Source organism: Neodiprion virginianus, chromosome 1 (genome assembly GCF_021901495.1).
Source record: "Neodiprion virginianus isolate iyNeoVirg1 chromosome 1, iyNeoVirg1.1, whole genome shotgun sequence".
Classification (NCBI taxonomy): domain Eukaryota; kingdom Metazoa; phylum Arthropoda; class Insecta; order Hymenoptera; family Diprionidae; genus Neodiprion; species Neodiprion virginianus.
The window spans coordinates 38,589,840-38,605,148 of record NC_060877.1 but is presented as its reverse complement, the minus strand read 5'-3'; the positions used below and the strand labels follow the sequence as shown (position 1 = coordinate 38,605,148).

Sequence of the window (15,309 nt, the reverse complement as noted above, 5' to 3'; positions counted from 1 at the left end):
GACCACCTAGCCGCCCTGACTCTGATGTCGTTAATTCCTCTCATCACCAGTAAGTTCAAATTTGTTTTCTTGTGCTGTAGTATGTGTGAATATAAAGTGTTCTTCCTCTTCGAGCACAACTGTAAGAATGTCTGTAATTGTGTTTACATTTTGGAAACTTATGCTTCTGATGCGAAGCCCGTAAGACAGTCAATGACCGTCTAATAATTCACACATACTACAGCACAAGAAAACAAATTTGAACTTACTGGTGATGAGAGGAATTAACGACATCAGAGTCAGGGCAGCTAGGTGGTCTAGTGGAGTAAGGCTCCGGTAAAGCATCGCTAGATACCAGGTTCGATTCCTGGCTCCGTCGTTAATTTTTCGAATTTACCAGTTTTTCAAATTTATATCTTCAACAGAATTTCAATGTTGTCAACAAACTTCACTAACTTGTCGCAGGAAGAATTCCATTGCTTCTAACTGGTACAAGCCCACCGAGACCCTAAATTTGGGAAAAAGTGAATCCAAGGCAAATTGACGTATAAGAGGGGGGTTTCTTTAATATAACGAGACAATTTGGATCATACATTTTCATTCAATATCCTGAATTACCAATCTTATGGTAATTGCATACACAAGATATGAATTTTTATTTAATGCGTTTCACTGATATGAATATTATTTGTACAATGTATAAGCAATTTGTATGCCGCTTATTTAATAATCATTGCTTCGTATTACAATACTGCTGAAACTCCGCTTTATTTGATTCAACACAACAGACATGAGTTCTGAACGTCGAATTCAGAGGAATGATTCTGAATGTTTTGGTAAATATTACGCGATTTGTACTCACATTCACGCTAGTTCTGTAAAACGCTATGTAACTAATAAGTACTTCGTTGTTGGTGTGCATTAGTATCTTACACATATATGTATATTCAGCATATTGTTTCAAATATACGTATGCCGAGGTTTTTGGTGCTGGGTATAATTCGAAAGACTATTGCCATACTTACAGGTGGCGGTTACCCATACATGTACTTATATTTCAGAAACAATTCCAAAAACTAGAGTCCTGTAATCAGATCTGGACATATTATTACTTTTGAAACAATATGATACTTTATGTCCAAGAAATGCAGGTACATTGAGAGAGGTCTGTATATATTCACAGAGTCGTTACACAATGCAAGGTATCGAATATTTGTTGGTGAATTATTTACAAAATATGGCAGATGACTATTACAGGCGTCAAGTTCTAGATAGAAACAGAAGACATAATTTTGCAAATTGCGTTGTTGCAAAAAAGAGAATTCTTGTTGAAAACTTTGGTCGTAATCATTTGGGTTACATTTGATGCTGTTGGTATAGTGGCTTGTTGTTTGAATATGTAATACAGTTTTAATTTTGTGGAGTTACTGAATTGCCCTGCACTATACGTCCACATTCTTATATAAAGATTTAGGTTTGCTCCCAAATTTGTTACAATAGCAAATCTACGTTTCAAAACAGTCTTCCAAGTGAGCAATGATTGCGTGCTTTGTAAACGCTTGTACATTCCTGGAATGTTCAGTGAAGTGAGGCCCCTGTATCCACAGTGCAAGGCACAGTATAAGGCAGTTGCCTTAAATGACATGAAGGTGTCCGCTTCATCGAATATTCCTGAGATATATATACAAACTGTTGAATCTGGTATCGACGCATTCGCGACATACATGCACATCAAACATTGATAAAAGGCAAATATTTGGCATTAATGGCTGTTTGATAAAAAATATTGCAATAGTTATTTTGACACCTTAAGATTAGTATATTGGTATATTGGTTCACTCTTCTCAATGCTTGAGGTTTGGAGAAGTTGAGGAGTAATATCAAGACATTTAACTAAAGGTACTTAATAATTGCTTATTATAAACGTTGCCTGCGTAGCTGGTTATCCAATTCAGCCAACTGATGAAGGAAGCCGTTATTTGGATGTATGTCTCGATTTTTACGAACTGTTTGGATTGCTTCCGAAGCAAGCATTTGTTTTTTAATCATGAGGTATGCAACAACGCACGTCGCACTGCGTGATATACCCATCATGCAGTGAACAAATGCCTTCCCTGAAACGAGATCGATTACATGGATGTACATGGATTAAAATTGATGACCAGTCATTAATAAACAATAGATTACAGTACCTCCTGTAGACACAGCTTCTTCGATAAATGTTGCTGCTGTATGAAAATATTCATTGATGCAGGTCGAGGCTAAATCGGCCAGAGGAAGGCCCATGTACTTTATGTTAGTGTCCTTGTAGTAGTTTGCATCAGTATCGACAAATCCAAAACGTTTGCCTTCAGCGGTATTCAAAACATGCGTTATGTCCAGAATTTTCAGGTACTTTTTATTCTTCGCGGTTGGTCTGCAAATCGGTACATTCATTTTTTCTTAATGCCGTGTATATCAGCAATCATTAAACAAATATTTGAGAGTAATTTTATTTGAAGAATCAGTGACAAAAGTAACTTGAGACAAGAACTGTTAGTTTTCTGAAACAAACGTTGACGCAGCTAAAATAAGTTTCGTCACTTAAAAACACTTACGCATCTCCGATATAAATATTGGGATAGACTTCGTCGCAGTCGACGTTTGCTTGAATACGATAGGAAATGTGGTAGTTATCGTGATCTGTAATTCCAGGCAGCGGCCTAAAATTGGTCCTAGTCTTGTGAACAACGTCGGCCAAGTATTGGCCAGTTGTTTCACCGTCGACCAAGTGTTTCTGAAAGTCCTGCGTTTATGGCGTAAAACAAAAATACATGATATAGGTATAACTTGGTATACATGATTTTCTTTATATACATCACACTCATACTCGTTAGTTAAATTTTCTCATTAAAACAAAAATTCTCTCTTTAATTTAATTTCATATAAGTATAACTGCTGACCAACGATAAACTTCAGAGTTTCGACTACAGTCACCCACCCCCTAAAATCTGATCCTATTATTTGTTAATCTTGAAGGTAAAGGCAGGCAATTACCGTGATTTTTCAAAAAATCGCGAGGACACGTTGTCGACGTGACATTAAATCGTAACAACCGTAAACAGTGATTACTGAAAGTTTGCTCACCCGATCTCTGTCCCGCCACGTGCTCTTCATCTCGTAATTGATTCTCGAATGCTAATAAAAAGTACGCGCGACCTCAATCCTTACCGTCGCCGTTGCATGATGAATCAAATGTTTATTTTTAAATTCGCCTTGCAAAATTTCTAAGCGCCAAAACCTCGGTCGGATTACGCATCCGCACAACAATAACGATTCGACCCGACGCAATTCACGTCATTTTACACCTCATGAGTTAATGAAGATGTGTTGAGCACGTACCGTCTACAGCCTCGACTTACCCCCCCTGTCATAAATTCCTATTCGCTAATTGTAATCAGACTTATACGTTTAGAACACAATTTGAAACTTACGTCGCCCTTCGGGGAATCTCCACCCTGCGCCATCGTTAAAATAAGCTCTTCTTGTTACCTCGAATGTCGGGATGACGATCACGAACTTGACATACACCTGCACTCTATTCTTTTTTCTTTTTTTTGCACAAAGTACTTCTGACAGCTGTCGGATAACTCGACAGGAACTCAACTTTGCTCAACTTATTCAGGTTAGACTACGTATCCGCGGTCCTTTCAACTGGGGTGACAAGTGGTGACAAGCAGAGTCCTCAACAAGGGATCAAATCATAAGGATAGCTATACGTATTGGAGACTTTATAGATATACGTGAAAGCTCGAAAGATGAAGCTTCTAAATCTTGTTGCGTACTACAGTAAAAGCCTACTCATCTTTGGTAAAAGTACACCTTCGTGCATGTACAACTGAATGTATTTTTCCAGTTTTATCTTTGTGGCAAATAAACTGACATACATACATATTTAATCTTAAGATTAATCTTGACGTAGTAGTACTGCATACGCTATCTTCGTGGTATCTATGTAATTGCAACAAAATTTCCAGTTGCGTTCAAAGATATTTTTTCCAGAAACCTGAGAATCATTTACATAAAAATTAATGGTTTTATTTTTTTTTCCAATTAAATCGCCGAAATTATTATTATTGCTTGATTCAAAATCTTGCAGCCAAACTATGATTATAAAATCCGTTTCAAAAAGCAATGAATAAAAAAAATTATGAAAATTGAAAATGGGTTGCTTTTTTCGATGCAGTGTACCCCTGAGTCCTGGGCATCAGGTAGAATGTCATATTGAAGTTAGTAACGTTATTGTAACGATTCATGCTGAAAAAAAACCGTTATTTCGCGATTTTGAAATTGTCTGAAATTCAGTAAATCTTAATAAAACGAAATACACTACACTAATATTTCGAAAACTTTGTTCCTTAAAAATCATTCTAAAATTAAGGAAATAGTCATTTCTTCCCCAATGTTTCGTTACGATAACGTTACTAACTTCAACCTCGTTGGGTAGATACGTGTTCACGATCATACTCACTGGTCGATTATAAAATTCTCAAGCTGCGAACCTTACCTTCTTCATATAGGTCTTAGTTGTGACCATATGATGGGTAAGGGGTCGCATGCTCAGAATTACAGCCCAGGTTATTCAAAGAAGGTCGAGGCTCGAGTGAGTTCGAATTTGGAGCAACGTACTGGCCGTGACGTCCGCATCTCCCATTATCATTATCCGAGAAGAGTTCGGTGGAAAAAGCAGAATCGTTGCTACAGCCTTATCGCGTGAATGTTAATGTTAAACCGAGGTTGTGCGAGGTGCTTGCGCTTGCGACATTCAGGCGAACCGAGCCACAAACTTCACGGACGACTGTTACAGGGCATAACCTGCAAATATGGTATTGCAGCTGGGGTGGTGGATAGCAGTCGGGAATTTAGAACGGACTCGTCTATCCCCGACAGCGATTCCGTACTCCCGTCACAGGTTCAGGTCGTGATAGCAGGCGCAGGGACAGTTGCAAACTCCGTAGCGTACCATCTTGTACAGAATGGATGGAACGATGTGCTCGTCCTGGAACAAGGCCGGTGCGTTCGATCAGACTTTTGGGTTTCGAGGCGATTAGGAGGGGAATGCAAAATAAATGGAGGCACTACTCCAGTCCCTTAAGTCCTAAAGAATGCATCAACTAGCCGTTGTGCGGCTGTTTCTTTTTTAGCATGAAAGAAGGAAAAATTATCCATTCCCCGTTTCCAGCATGCCCTCCCTTAATTTCTCTCCGACTGTGTCTTGTACACGTTCATTTGACACCACAACGGACACCCTTTCAATTTGTTGATATGCTAAGCTTGTCGTCTATTTCTTGTTTATTGATAGAAAAAACAAAGGTCAAACAAGTACATTCAAATACTAAATTTATCAGGGTCGGCGGTGGAACTTCTCACTTTGGCTCTGGAACGCTTGGCTTGTTCAAGCCGATAGCTCATCGCAATATAATAATGTACAGCTTAAAATTATACCGACAATTGCACGAAATGGGATTTGACATCGGCATGAAAGAGTGTGGGAGTGTTAATCTTGCTCAAACTAAGGATAGAATGATTGCACTGAAGAGAAGAATAGCTTATAATGTTCCAACAGGCTTGCACTGCGAGGTGAGTTTCTGCGTTACACTTCACTGTTGCCTAGCTATCGATTAACAAATCTGTATGCTTAGCTTCTTGGCAAGGAAGAGCTAAAGAAGCTACATCCTTATTTACACGTTGCTGATTTGGAAGGAGCCGTCTGGGTGCCTGAGGATGCTGTTGCAGATTCCAGTGCCATATGCCATGCCTTGGCAAAGCTTGCAAAACAGGGTGGAGTTCGCTACAAAGAGGATTGTCGTATTGAGGAAGTCTTCACTGAAAATGGGGCTGTCAAAAGTCTCACAACAGCACAAGGCAATATTGTTTGCGAATATTTCATAAACTGTGCAGGAATGGTAAGAATTTTAACGGAACACAATGATGCACCTTTTAGAACAGAAGTATTTTATTTATTTTTTTTTGTTTTATTTAATTTCGTTATCGTTCCTGTACCTAAATTTTGTGGCAGCAAGGAAATTGGCAATGCTTTTGTGCTGCAGCTTGGTATGCAGAGAAATTTATCAATACTTGCCTGTTAAAATCTAGTAATCAAATAATATGTCTCATTGTCAGTGGGCGAGAGAGTTGGGCTTGCGGTGTAATCCTCCTGTGAGAATTCCTGCGTATCCAGCAGAACATTTTTACGCAGTCACCCCATCTTTGGTGCCAGAATTAAGTTCCCATCTGCCATGCGTACGAGACTTTGACTCACATTCGTATGCTCGTCAATGGCAAGGTAATGAAAATCGTACAAATTATACCAACTATTTGTGGAGAATACGTGTAAGAGCTAGATAAATCGAATTTAGAAAAAGAAATGTCTAATTATTTCCATCAGTCTATTAATTCATACAGAGCTGCAGATATTATACTTTCTATGGTTTTCAAAACCTGTAGTTCTGATCAAGTACGTAATGTTTGCGTGGAGTTTATTTATTTTTCAAGCTTCGATATTCATTTATAATATAACGGTTAACAGCAATCGCTTTTTTTTAATACCTTTTCAATATTTTTTTTAAACTACTTTTTGCAAGATTCAATGAATTCATTACTAATATTCAACTGCTTGAGGTCATCATAGGCCGGATTTATGCTTCTTAGCCAACGATCATCGTGTTATTTTGTAAGTAGGTGGTCTAATGGTTGGCTGGTTTGAACGAGAAGCAAAACCAGCCTTTGGCAAGGAAGGAAAGGTTCCTGTTAAGGACTGGCATCGCCATTTAAAGGATGACCCGCAACACTGGAGACCACTCTGGGAAAGAGCAAAGCACCGTTTGCCTATATTGAGAGAAATGGGAGACCCTACGATTTACAACTCTCCCGACAACTTTACTCCAGACGGCCGTTGGATTCTTGGAGAAAGTCCAGAGGTGAAAAATTATTTCGTCGCTGTTGGTATGAGTGGAAATCCATTGCAGGGTAAGCAATTTATGCAAAAAACCAAAATTCTAACAAAGCAATAAAAAAATTTGCACATCAAGCGAACACCAATTAGACATTCATTTTTTTTTCTTGAAGGTGCTGGAGGTATTGGAAAAGCGGTTGCTGAGTGGATGATGAAAGGCGAACCTGCCCAAGAGTTACTTCCATTTAATGTACAAAGGTTCTTGGATTTGCATAACAACAAGCAGTACCTGCAACAAAGAATTAAAGAAGTAGTTGGTCGCCACTATGCCATATTATATCCGCACCAGTGCGAGTACAAGTATGCTCGGAAGTTACGCTGCTCACCTTTATACTCAGTGTTAGAAGAACAGGGTGCAGTATTTGGCATAAAGATGGCGTATGAAAGACCCCTTTACTTTGATTCAACTTATCGAAGTAAGCAATTCGATCGACCACGAAACCTAAGCGTTGCTCATTTTCATCCAACTTTTACAAAGAGACTTAGTACTCTAGTCGCACATCACAATTCATTGTGTTTCTCTGTTGTGTTAAAATTTTTTTTCTGTAACACTTTACGGACGATGGCAAATTAATTTTCAGCTTTTCCCCAATTTAGTGTTGACATTCAAAGGGTTCTTCATCCACATTCCGTTAACTTTTAATCTTAAGACAGGATGCTTAAGATTGTATTGCTTGTTCTAATTCGGGAGGATTTCGTTCAATTTCATTTAGATGCATCGAGATGATGCTTGAATGATATGGAATCACACTGTTTTTAAGGATGGTAAAATTAGTTAAATGCCAATTTGATGTTTATTTATGTTTTCAGGAGGTAATAAAAAACCTGAAATGCCTCCGGGCAGTTTCTACAAACCAAAATTCTTTGATTTCATGAAAGAAGAATTTCACGCTTGTCGTGAAGGTGTCGGAATAATCGACATGAGCTCGTTTTCTAAAATCGAAATTAAGGTAAGAGTCAAGTTGTGAAAATTCTGTTCGATAGGGTAATATTTCATCTGTAAAATCTTAAACGATTGAATGGTGAGATTATTGAAAGTAACGCAGGCGATTGAATAGGTAAAAGTCAATGAATAACATCGACCATTTTCTTTATTAGTCAACGCATGCCGACACAAGGCGTAGGGCTTATGGTTCATTTGTTGACGATGGGGTATGATATATCTAGCACTTAATTTTTATAAAGGCATTAATATCAGCTTACTCGTAACTTCAATTATACATTGTATAGATGTAAATACACAAATTGTAGCTTTAGTGAAAAGATCAGGCTCCTGCACATATGTATTTTTGAAATACTACGCAAAATGTTGTGTCGTCAAACCTACCGTAGGTCTACAACTATAGAGAGAGCAAATAGTTCGCTGTGGTTGGTTCTGGGGTTTCAGAATATCACCGTCTATGCTTGTATATTGATGATTCATAATTATATCTAGACCACAAACCTGCCAATCGGTCTCATGCTTTGGATGATAATATATATGCCTGTTTGATAGAATTCTGAAGACTAGAATTGGCCATACAATACATGAATAATATGCTTCAACTACCTTTGTATAAAGTATTCTCAACGGATTTAAAGTATTTATACATACTGTTTGTGTGTACGTTATTCACAGTTTATGCTGTATGCAATTAAAATGGTTACTAAAAAATTCTTACTCTAGCTATAGACTAATAAAATAAAAATATGGGTATTATGCACATGTCCTTTAACTAAAAGTTTGGCTATAAATGTTGGAAGGTACCTGTATCTTGGATCGTTGGCTCTAATAGTATGTTTGAAATGTAACAGTCAAGTCGCTCCGAAGTTGTCAACTATCTGCAGCAGTTATGCTCGAATGATGCAAACATACCTGTAGGCACCATAGCTCATACAGGAATGCAAAATGAGAGGGGCGGCTACGAAAATGATTGTATGCTAGTACGCCAGATGGATAACAGTTTTTTCATGGTTTCCCCTACATCGCAACAAACACGCATCTATCAATGGATGTCCAGGTAAGACCTGTAGATGTCATGCTACGAATAAATATATTTCAAAGATTTTTCCAAACATTTATCTTTCACCGATTATCAATCAGGGTGACTAAAATATTTGACTATTAATCCAAACGCCTATAATTTTCTAGATCTTATGTTTTTCTATTCCTCACAAATATAACGTTTTGATGATAAGAATATTTATTTCAATTGCCCACAGACATTTACCTGCTGATCGTTCTGTGGGTTTAAATGACGTCACTTCCAAATATACCGTAATCAATATTGTCGGTCCAAAAGCAACTGAATTACTCTCAGAGTTATCCAATTCTGACATCAACCTCTCTCCATTTACGCACAAGGTAACGTCAACGCGCCAACCATTTTTTCCAGATCCACAGATCAATGCTGCGCAATTCATGTGATAAAGATCTGATATTTTCCAATCTTCTTGCAGAAGGTAAACGTTGGGTATGCGTCTGATGTGATGGTGATGGCATTTACGCATACAGGAGAGCCTGGCTATTGCCTGTACATCCCGTCCGAATATGCCTTGCATGTGTATGCGAGATTGATGGCGACTGGGAAAGACTACGGAGTCCGCAATGTGGGAGTACTAACGCAACGTTTCATGCGAATAGAAAGATTTATTCCGTTCTGGGCTGAAGAACTGAGCCCGCATGTAACTCCTTACGAAGCTGGAAACGGATACAGCGTTAAATTAGACGTGAGTTGTACCGCAGAGTTTGTTTTCGAACTGTTGTAACTTTAAAATTTTATCGAGTGCGAATCGATATCTATATTTTTTTTTCAAAACAGAAGGAATACTTTATCGGCAAATATGCGCTTCAGCATCAAAAAGAACAAGGAGTGAGAAAACGATTGGTACTTTTTGTCTTGGGTGGTCAGCTTGATCCAAATAAAGATGTTTGGCCATGGGGTGGCGAACCTCTATATCGTGACGATAGATACGTAGGAACAGTCACATCGGCAGGGTATGATTTTCATCTTCATATAGTGAAATATGTATACACGTATTGTTATAGCATACAGGAATGTGTTTACTAGGGATAAGAGTGAAATCCACAATGTCTCAACATTGCAAATAGTGATTAACAAAATATCTGAATTAAAACAGGTATGGATTTGCAACCGATAAACTTATTTGCCTGGGTTTTATCGGGTTACCTGGTCACAGGCACGAATGCGATGATCGAGGTCCAATAACAACAGAGTTCATAATGGATCCAAATGCTAGGTATGAAGTCGATATCGCAGGACGAAGATTCCCTGCTAAGCCACATGTGCATCCATTGTCTGCGCCAGCTCTCAACAAAGTAAACAAAAAGTACACACCCACACCAGTTCTCACATGTGGAAGCGACATTTTGCTTTAAAGACCACGTATACAATAAGTCTGGCAACTATTTCTTGGAGGATAGAATTTCTATTGAGTGCGTTTTGTTATGGGTGGTAATCCCGTGCTTGTACGTATAACCCGAAAAGAATATTTACGTGTGAGTTTACCTGTGTAAATTATATATTCTTATTAATGCATACGCAACTGTTGTAATGCAAATCCCAGGCTAAAGTCTGAATTCAGTATTTTGAAGGGGATTTTTCTCGACCGTGTGAGATATATGCAGGAAATTTTCTTGGTGTCAAAAGAAAAACGGTCAAAAAGAAGAAAAATATGTGAATTAATGTTTCGGCCCTAATGAGGAAAGCTGGATAATCATAGCTTTGTTAAATTATCAGTAGATGAGAATATTTTTTCAACATACATGAAAAGAACAAGGCAGCGTTTAAATTATATGAAATGTCATTTGTAAATAGTATTTATTTCTCCAGCTGTCAATAAAAAGTTGTAAGCTGATAGAGCGACTGGCTCGCTTAATCGATGTTAATTATGATACTCAATGTATTTTATTTAATAAACATTTTCACATCACATGACACGTATATATAGCAGCTTTATTTTCGTATTTATGCAGTGTCAGGTTTTAGCTCAATAAGCTTATACACTTATCATTTTGAGGAAACTTCATAAAGCTGAACAACTTGATTTTTTCAAACATCACTGGAAATATTCTTTTCACAGATATTCTGAATTCATATTAAAACATCGCTTCAATAAAATTCCCTGAATTTCGTTCATATCTTGTAGCGTAATCCTCTGCCAACTCGACCAATAATTTTTCCTCACCATTTTTTACTTGCTTCTGGATTCTTTATACAATTCTCCGATCTCAAAAAAGCTCTCCAGAATTTTTTCGAATTTTTTGCCTGATTTCAACCAGTTTCAAAAATAACATTGAGATTTTTAAAATCTGCCAATTTTTAGACAGGTTTGCTTAATCATTAAAAATTCTCGGTTGTAGGACGAAATGTGAATAAATACTGGAGTGGTTTTTTGTCATTCTAGAATCGTATAAAAAATCCTGCAGCAAATAAAAAATGGCGACGGAAAATCATAGGTCGAGTTGACATGGAATGCCCCCTATACATTCCTTTGTCAATGTACCGTTAACTGCTATTTATATTCGAACTTAATATTAGAAGCTTATATTGTACAAAGTTTGCCGGATAGTCCTGGTCTCTTATTGTTAGCTGTTTGTTCACCACACAATACATCTTGTCCTTTTGTTTTTTGTGAAGTCTTACGTTGTTCGTTTACGGTCCGTGATTATCAAGAGTCAGCCGTAAAGAGAAAAATGACAGAAGCCATTTGCCTGTTACTTTATTCATAGAAATTTTTTTTATTATTTTGAACAATCGATATCTCAACGAATTGTGCCAATTAAGCTTACCTAAACTTAATTAGATTACTTGCCGTTAGTAATGGATTGAGTTTTATGTGTATAAAGAATATGTATAAGGCAATTTATAATTAAGAGTTATAATAATTCATTAGTTTATGAAGCATTAACCCTATGTACAGAAACGCTACAAACCTTAGAACTTGAATGGTTAAATTTATAATCTTTCTCCTGTTTTAATTTTTTTATATTATGATAATTTTATAATGGCGTTTTGGGCTCACCCGCACGCAACACCTTTCTCCTCGTTTCCAGTTGAAAGCTATCTGGTTGAAAAAAAATTAATTACTCGAGGTAACATTTACTATTTGTGTCATGCTTTAGTAGATCTCATTCGATTTGGCTACTTTCTTTATTACCAATTAACAATGACAGAGCCAAGTAAAACAGAATTACACGTCAGAATTTAGACGGATGTAGGGGTGTAGAATATACCCATCTTCGACTCACTAATTTCCTACACCACCCAGAATAATAATTCTTACTTTATCCAGAGCATTTCTTGTTATACGAAGCATTTATTTCCTCCAATAATTTTTTCTCACCATTTTTGTGTTCTACTTTGTGAAAACAGTATGGTCCTAATTTCTTTACGAGGCCCACGCTTCCAATTCCTTTAGATCGTCGTCAACTTCTTCGGCTTTGGCTTCTGGAAAAAATGAAGAGGTATCATCAGAAATTGAGAAAACAAACACTTTTAACAATGCTCGTACCATCTGTATAGACAGTCACATATTGGTTGGAAATATTTTTTGGATTCTTCACTCAACGTTTGGATGAGTGCCAGACTTTGTTCTAGGCTAAGGAAAATCGTACTTGAACGAGCTTTGGCAGGAGCAGCAGGCACTGATGTAGCAGGAACGGCTGGTAGTTCGGTAGGAGTTCCAATTCCGCCGACTCCAAGCAGCTCTTTGTCCAATTCCTCTTGTTCGAGTTCCTCGAGTTCCTTTGCCAATTCGTCTTCATCCACATCTTGGCCAAAGGCAACCGGGTTTGAGATTGCGTCGGAAATTTCACGTGCAACATCTTGTTGCTCCGCTATGTCATCCATCATGTCGTGAACTTGGTCAACATCCCTGAAATCAAGAGTTTTATCTCAGACTTACAATTGTGACTGAATTTGGCTTACAAAAGCCTATTAAAGCTGAACGAATGTTTTGCCCAGAATTACAGGATACTTATCCTAAAATTTTGGATGGATAATTTTTAAACGCTATCTTCCAGTCTGAAAAGCAAACCCACAGGGTTTTAACAATACTCAAGTGTAACTTGAAGGCCTTAGGAATACTTCAACTGAACTAATGTCGGTATCGCAGAGCAGAGGAGAAAATGAATGGTAATACAGGCTTCGATAAAATGACTAAAAAAATTGAGCTAGTTAAGATCCAGGAAGAATAAGCAATGTCCTAAAGCTATACGATCGGTGTGACTAACATGTGTTGGTGGGCAGCCTTTAGAGCAGCCGCGGCACTGTTCATGGTGGTTAGAACCGCTGTGTTGGTATTAGCACCCTCCAGCGCCTCTCTCTGCATTTCAATTGTCGACAACGTTCCATCAATTTGCAACAATTGTTTCTCATAGCGCTTCTTTCTCTTCAGTGCCTGAATCGCAGCTAAAAATTGATTTAGACAGTTACAACTTATAGACAAATTGTAAGTAAGAAAACAGCTTCGCCGCTCGTCAGGGTTGACCTTCATAGTCAATACAATCTACATTTGGTACATTGTTAATAACGGTAAAAACAAGTTTCAGTTGTTTATAAAAATGTCGCTGATAGAAAGCTTTTGCATCGGTTTTGAAACCTTAATTAACTCTGATTACTGGCAGTTGACAGCGTTATAATGACAGCTGATGTGTCGTGGAAAAATTTCAAGGTTGCTTCCAATCCTACGGGGACAAGTAATTCGGCCGTATTGGGTACCTCGTTTGTTCGCAGTTCCGTTCTTTCTGGCCGTTTGTTTTTCAATGTCGATCTTCTTCTCGAGGAAATCTTGTTTTTTCATTAGCATTTCTTCGGTCTCCCTGAGTTTCTGGATCGCCTCGGCCGTTGAAGGAGCAGTGGGCTCCTTCTTACCGCCAAACACTTTGCTAAAAAAGCTCATTTTTCCAACCTCTAGTTAGCAGAAGCTAGTTCTTCTCAATATTTTATACGATTTAAACCAATCCAACACGAAGAGTCACTTTAATTTCCACGACGGATCAGTCACCGTGCCCCTGATGTCCCGAACACACGATCGCCATGATCCCCTCTACCTGCGTCATGACTCATCGCACGCATCACGTCAATGCATGTCCAAATTACAAGTCTATGAAGTCCAATGTCTCTAATAAATGGCAAATCTTCATCCAATCGGCTGCTTTTCAAATTTCTTTAGCCATCGTTGCATGTGTCCCATGAGCTATCATCGCAAGGATAAATTTGGGGATTCTGTAGGGCAGTATTCTTCATTCTCTACCATATCTGTAAGAGATACGCGTACGTATGTTTTTGACAACAGCAATAGACAATAGATTGGCATCATCCAATGGGATAACAGAGAAGATATCAGAGTTTTCGCGACATATGAAAGAGAGTCAGCTCTGGGCAATTTTGGTGAGTTGTTGAATAAAGGAGGAAATTGGGTCAAGTATTCGTCGGTAATTTGCGTATATTTGCAGTGATTGTCGGTAAGCGAAGACGATGCTCGGGACATTTTCTATAACTTCATGCTGCAATCGCATGTGGCGCTCTGCGCTGCTGTTCAATTTTTATAACAAACAAATGCTCACATCGTCGGTTCTCTAGTAGCTAATTTAACACGGCTCGGTCGTTTGAAATTTCGACTCTCCTAAAATCGTGTTCAAGAATTCGTTTAGGCGATAAAATTTCTGAACTGGGTTACTCAACAATCATGTTTAAAAAATTTAAATTTGTTTTGGACATAGGTATGAAGAATATTTGTAACGATCTGAAGTTAGTTGTTTTTATGCAGTTCTGAATGCAACACCGTGGCGAAGAGTTACGGATGTTCTTTAACGTCGGTTTGGTCGGATTTTTGAGTAATTTACTCAAAAATCATGCCGTAATTGCATTTTCTCGTAGTGATATCGAGTAAGTTCTTGTTTCTGTGAAAGTTATGTCAATTTAATAAAATAAATTATAGTAATTTTTTATCGCTAGGGACATAGAAGTGCAAATGTGAATATTAATGTATTCAGTACACAAGTTGGTTAAACAAATGATAGTTGCTGAGTTCATTTTTCTGATACAGCTGACATATAATTCATTATGAATCTTTTGTTAACCGATATAGCCTGTGATTCCAATAATGGTGATTCCGAATGGTAACAAATTTCGTCAGTAACTTTGGCAGAAATGTAAAATTTAATCAGTGGTTCCAAAATAAATATATGTATTAATTTCGATATCGAGTCTAGTCACATGGCTTCAAATTACCATTTATTTTTAGGATTATTTCAGAATTGTTAATTCAGCAACAACGTTTTAGATAGTTCGGTATGGTCACTTGACCAACGTCTCTTTAGACCGGTTTAT

General features: G+C 37.8%; 3 protein-coding genes across 11 annotated transcripts; 1 reads left to right on the top strand and 2 right to left on the bottom strand.

Moving 5' to 3' along the window:
* Window positions 1-519: 519 nt before the first annotated feature.
* Window positions 520-4,591, bottom strand: LOC124309429 (dual specificity protein phosphatase 3). 4 transcript variants are annotated; one of them, XM_046773092.1, is made up of 4 exons: window positions 4,526-4,591; window positions 2,577-2,764; window positions 2,172-2,395; window positions 520-2,093 (listed from the first exon to the last, which is right to left on the bottom strand). In XM_046773092.1, exons 1-4 carry the CDS (start codon window positions 4,574-4,576, stop codon window positions 1,897-1,899), a joined length of 660 nt encoding a protein of 219 aa, XP_046629048.1. In that variant the 5' UTR covers window positions 4,577-4,591; the 3' UTR covers window positions 520-1,896. The 4 variants fall into 4 exon arrangements, with proteins under 4 accessions (XP_046629048.1, XP_046629059.1, XP_046629050.1 ...); XM_046773103.1 differs by lacking the exon at window positions 4,526-4,591 and adding an exon at window positions 3,453-3,981 and having other exon boundaries at window positions 2,577-2,755; XM_046773094.1 differs by lacking the exon at window positions 4,526-4,591 and adding an exon at window positions 3,453-3,979.
* A 34-nt stretch (window positions 4,592-4,625) lies between these two features.
* LOC124309333 (pyruvate dehydrogenase phosphatase regulatory subunit, mitochondrial-like) lies at window positions 4,626-11,197 on the top strand. 5 transcript variants are annotated; one of them, XM_046772941.1, is made up of 14 exons: window positions 4,626-4,754; window positions 4,826-5,031; window positions 5,367-5,598; window positions 5,661-5,924; window positions 6,142-6,304; window positions 6,697-6,987; window positions 7,087-7,389; window positions 7,784-7,923; window positions 8,072-8,125; window positions 8,768-8,973; window positions 9,176-9,317; window positions 9,413-9,682; window positions 9,775-9,950; window positions 10,094-11,197. In XM_046772941.1, exons 3-14 carry the CDS (start codon window positions 5,443-5,445, stop codon window positions 10,350-10,352), a joined length of 2,424 nt encoding a protein of 807 aa, XP_046628897.1. In that variant the 5' UTR covers window positions 4,626-4,754; window positions 4,826-5,031; window positions 5,367-5,442; the 3' UTR covers window positions 10,353-11,197. The 5 variants fall into 5 exon arrangements, with proteins under 5 accessions (XP_046628897.1, XP_046628871.1, XP_046628861.1 ...); XM_046772915.1 differs by having other exon boundaries at window positions 4,736-5,031; window positions 6,700-6,987; XM_046772905.1 differs by having other exon boundaries at window positions 4,736-5,031.
* A 481-nt stretch (window positions 11,198-11,678) lies between these two features.
* Window positions 11,679-14,223, bottom strand: LOC124309393 (charged multivesicular body protein 4b). 2 transcript variants are annotated; one of them, XM_046773047.1, is made up of 5 exons: window positions 13,696-14,223; window positions 13,209-13,386; window positions 12,591-12,850; window positions 12,320-12,423; window positions 11,679-12,036 (listed from the first exon to the last, which is right to left on the bottom strand). In XM_046773047.1, the coding sequence occupies exons 1-4, from the start codon at window positions 13,874-13,876 to the stop codon at window positions 12,365-12,367; spliced, it is 678 nt and encodes a 225-aa protein (XP_046629003.1). In that variant the 5' UTR covers window positions 13,877-14,223; the 3' UTR covers window positions 11,679-12,036; window positions 12,320-12,364. The 2 variants fall into 2 exon arrangements, with proteins under 2 accessions (XP_046629003.1, XP_046628994.1); XM_046773038.1 differs by having other exon boundaries at window positions 11,679-12,040; window positions 13,696-14,222.
* Between the last annotated feature and the right edge of the window lie 1,086 nt (window positions 14,224-15,309).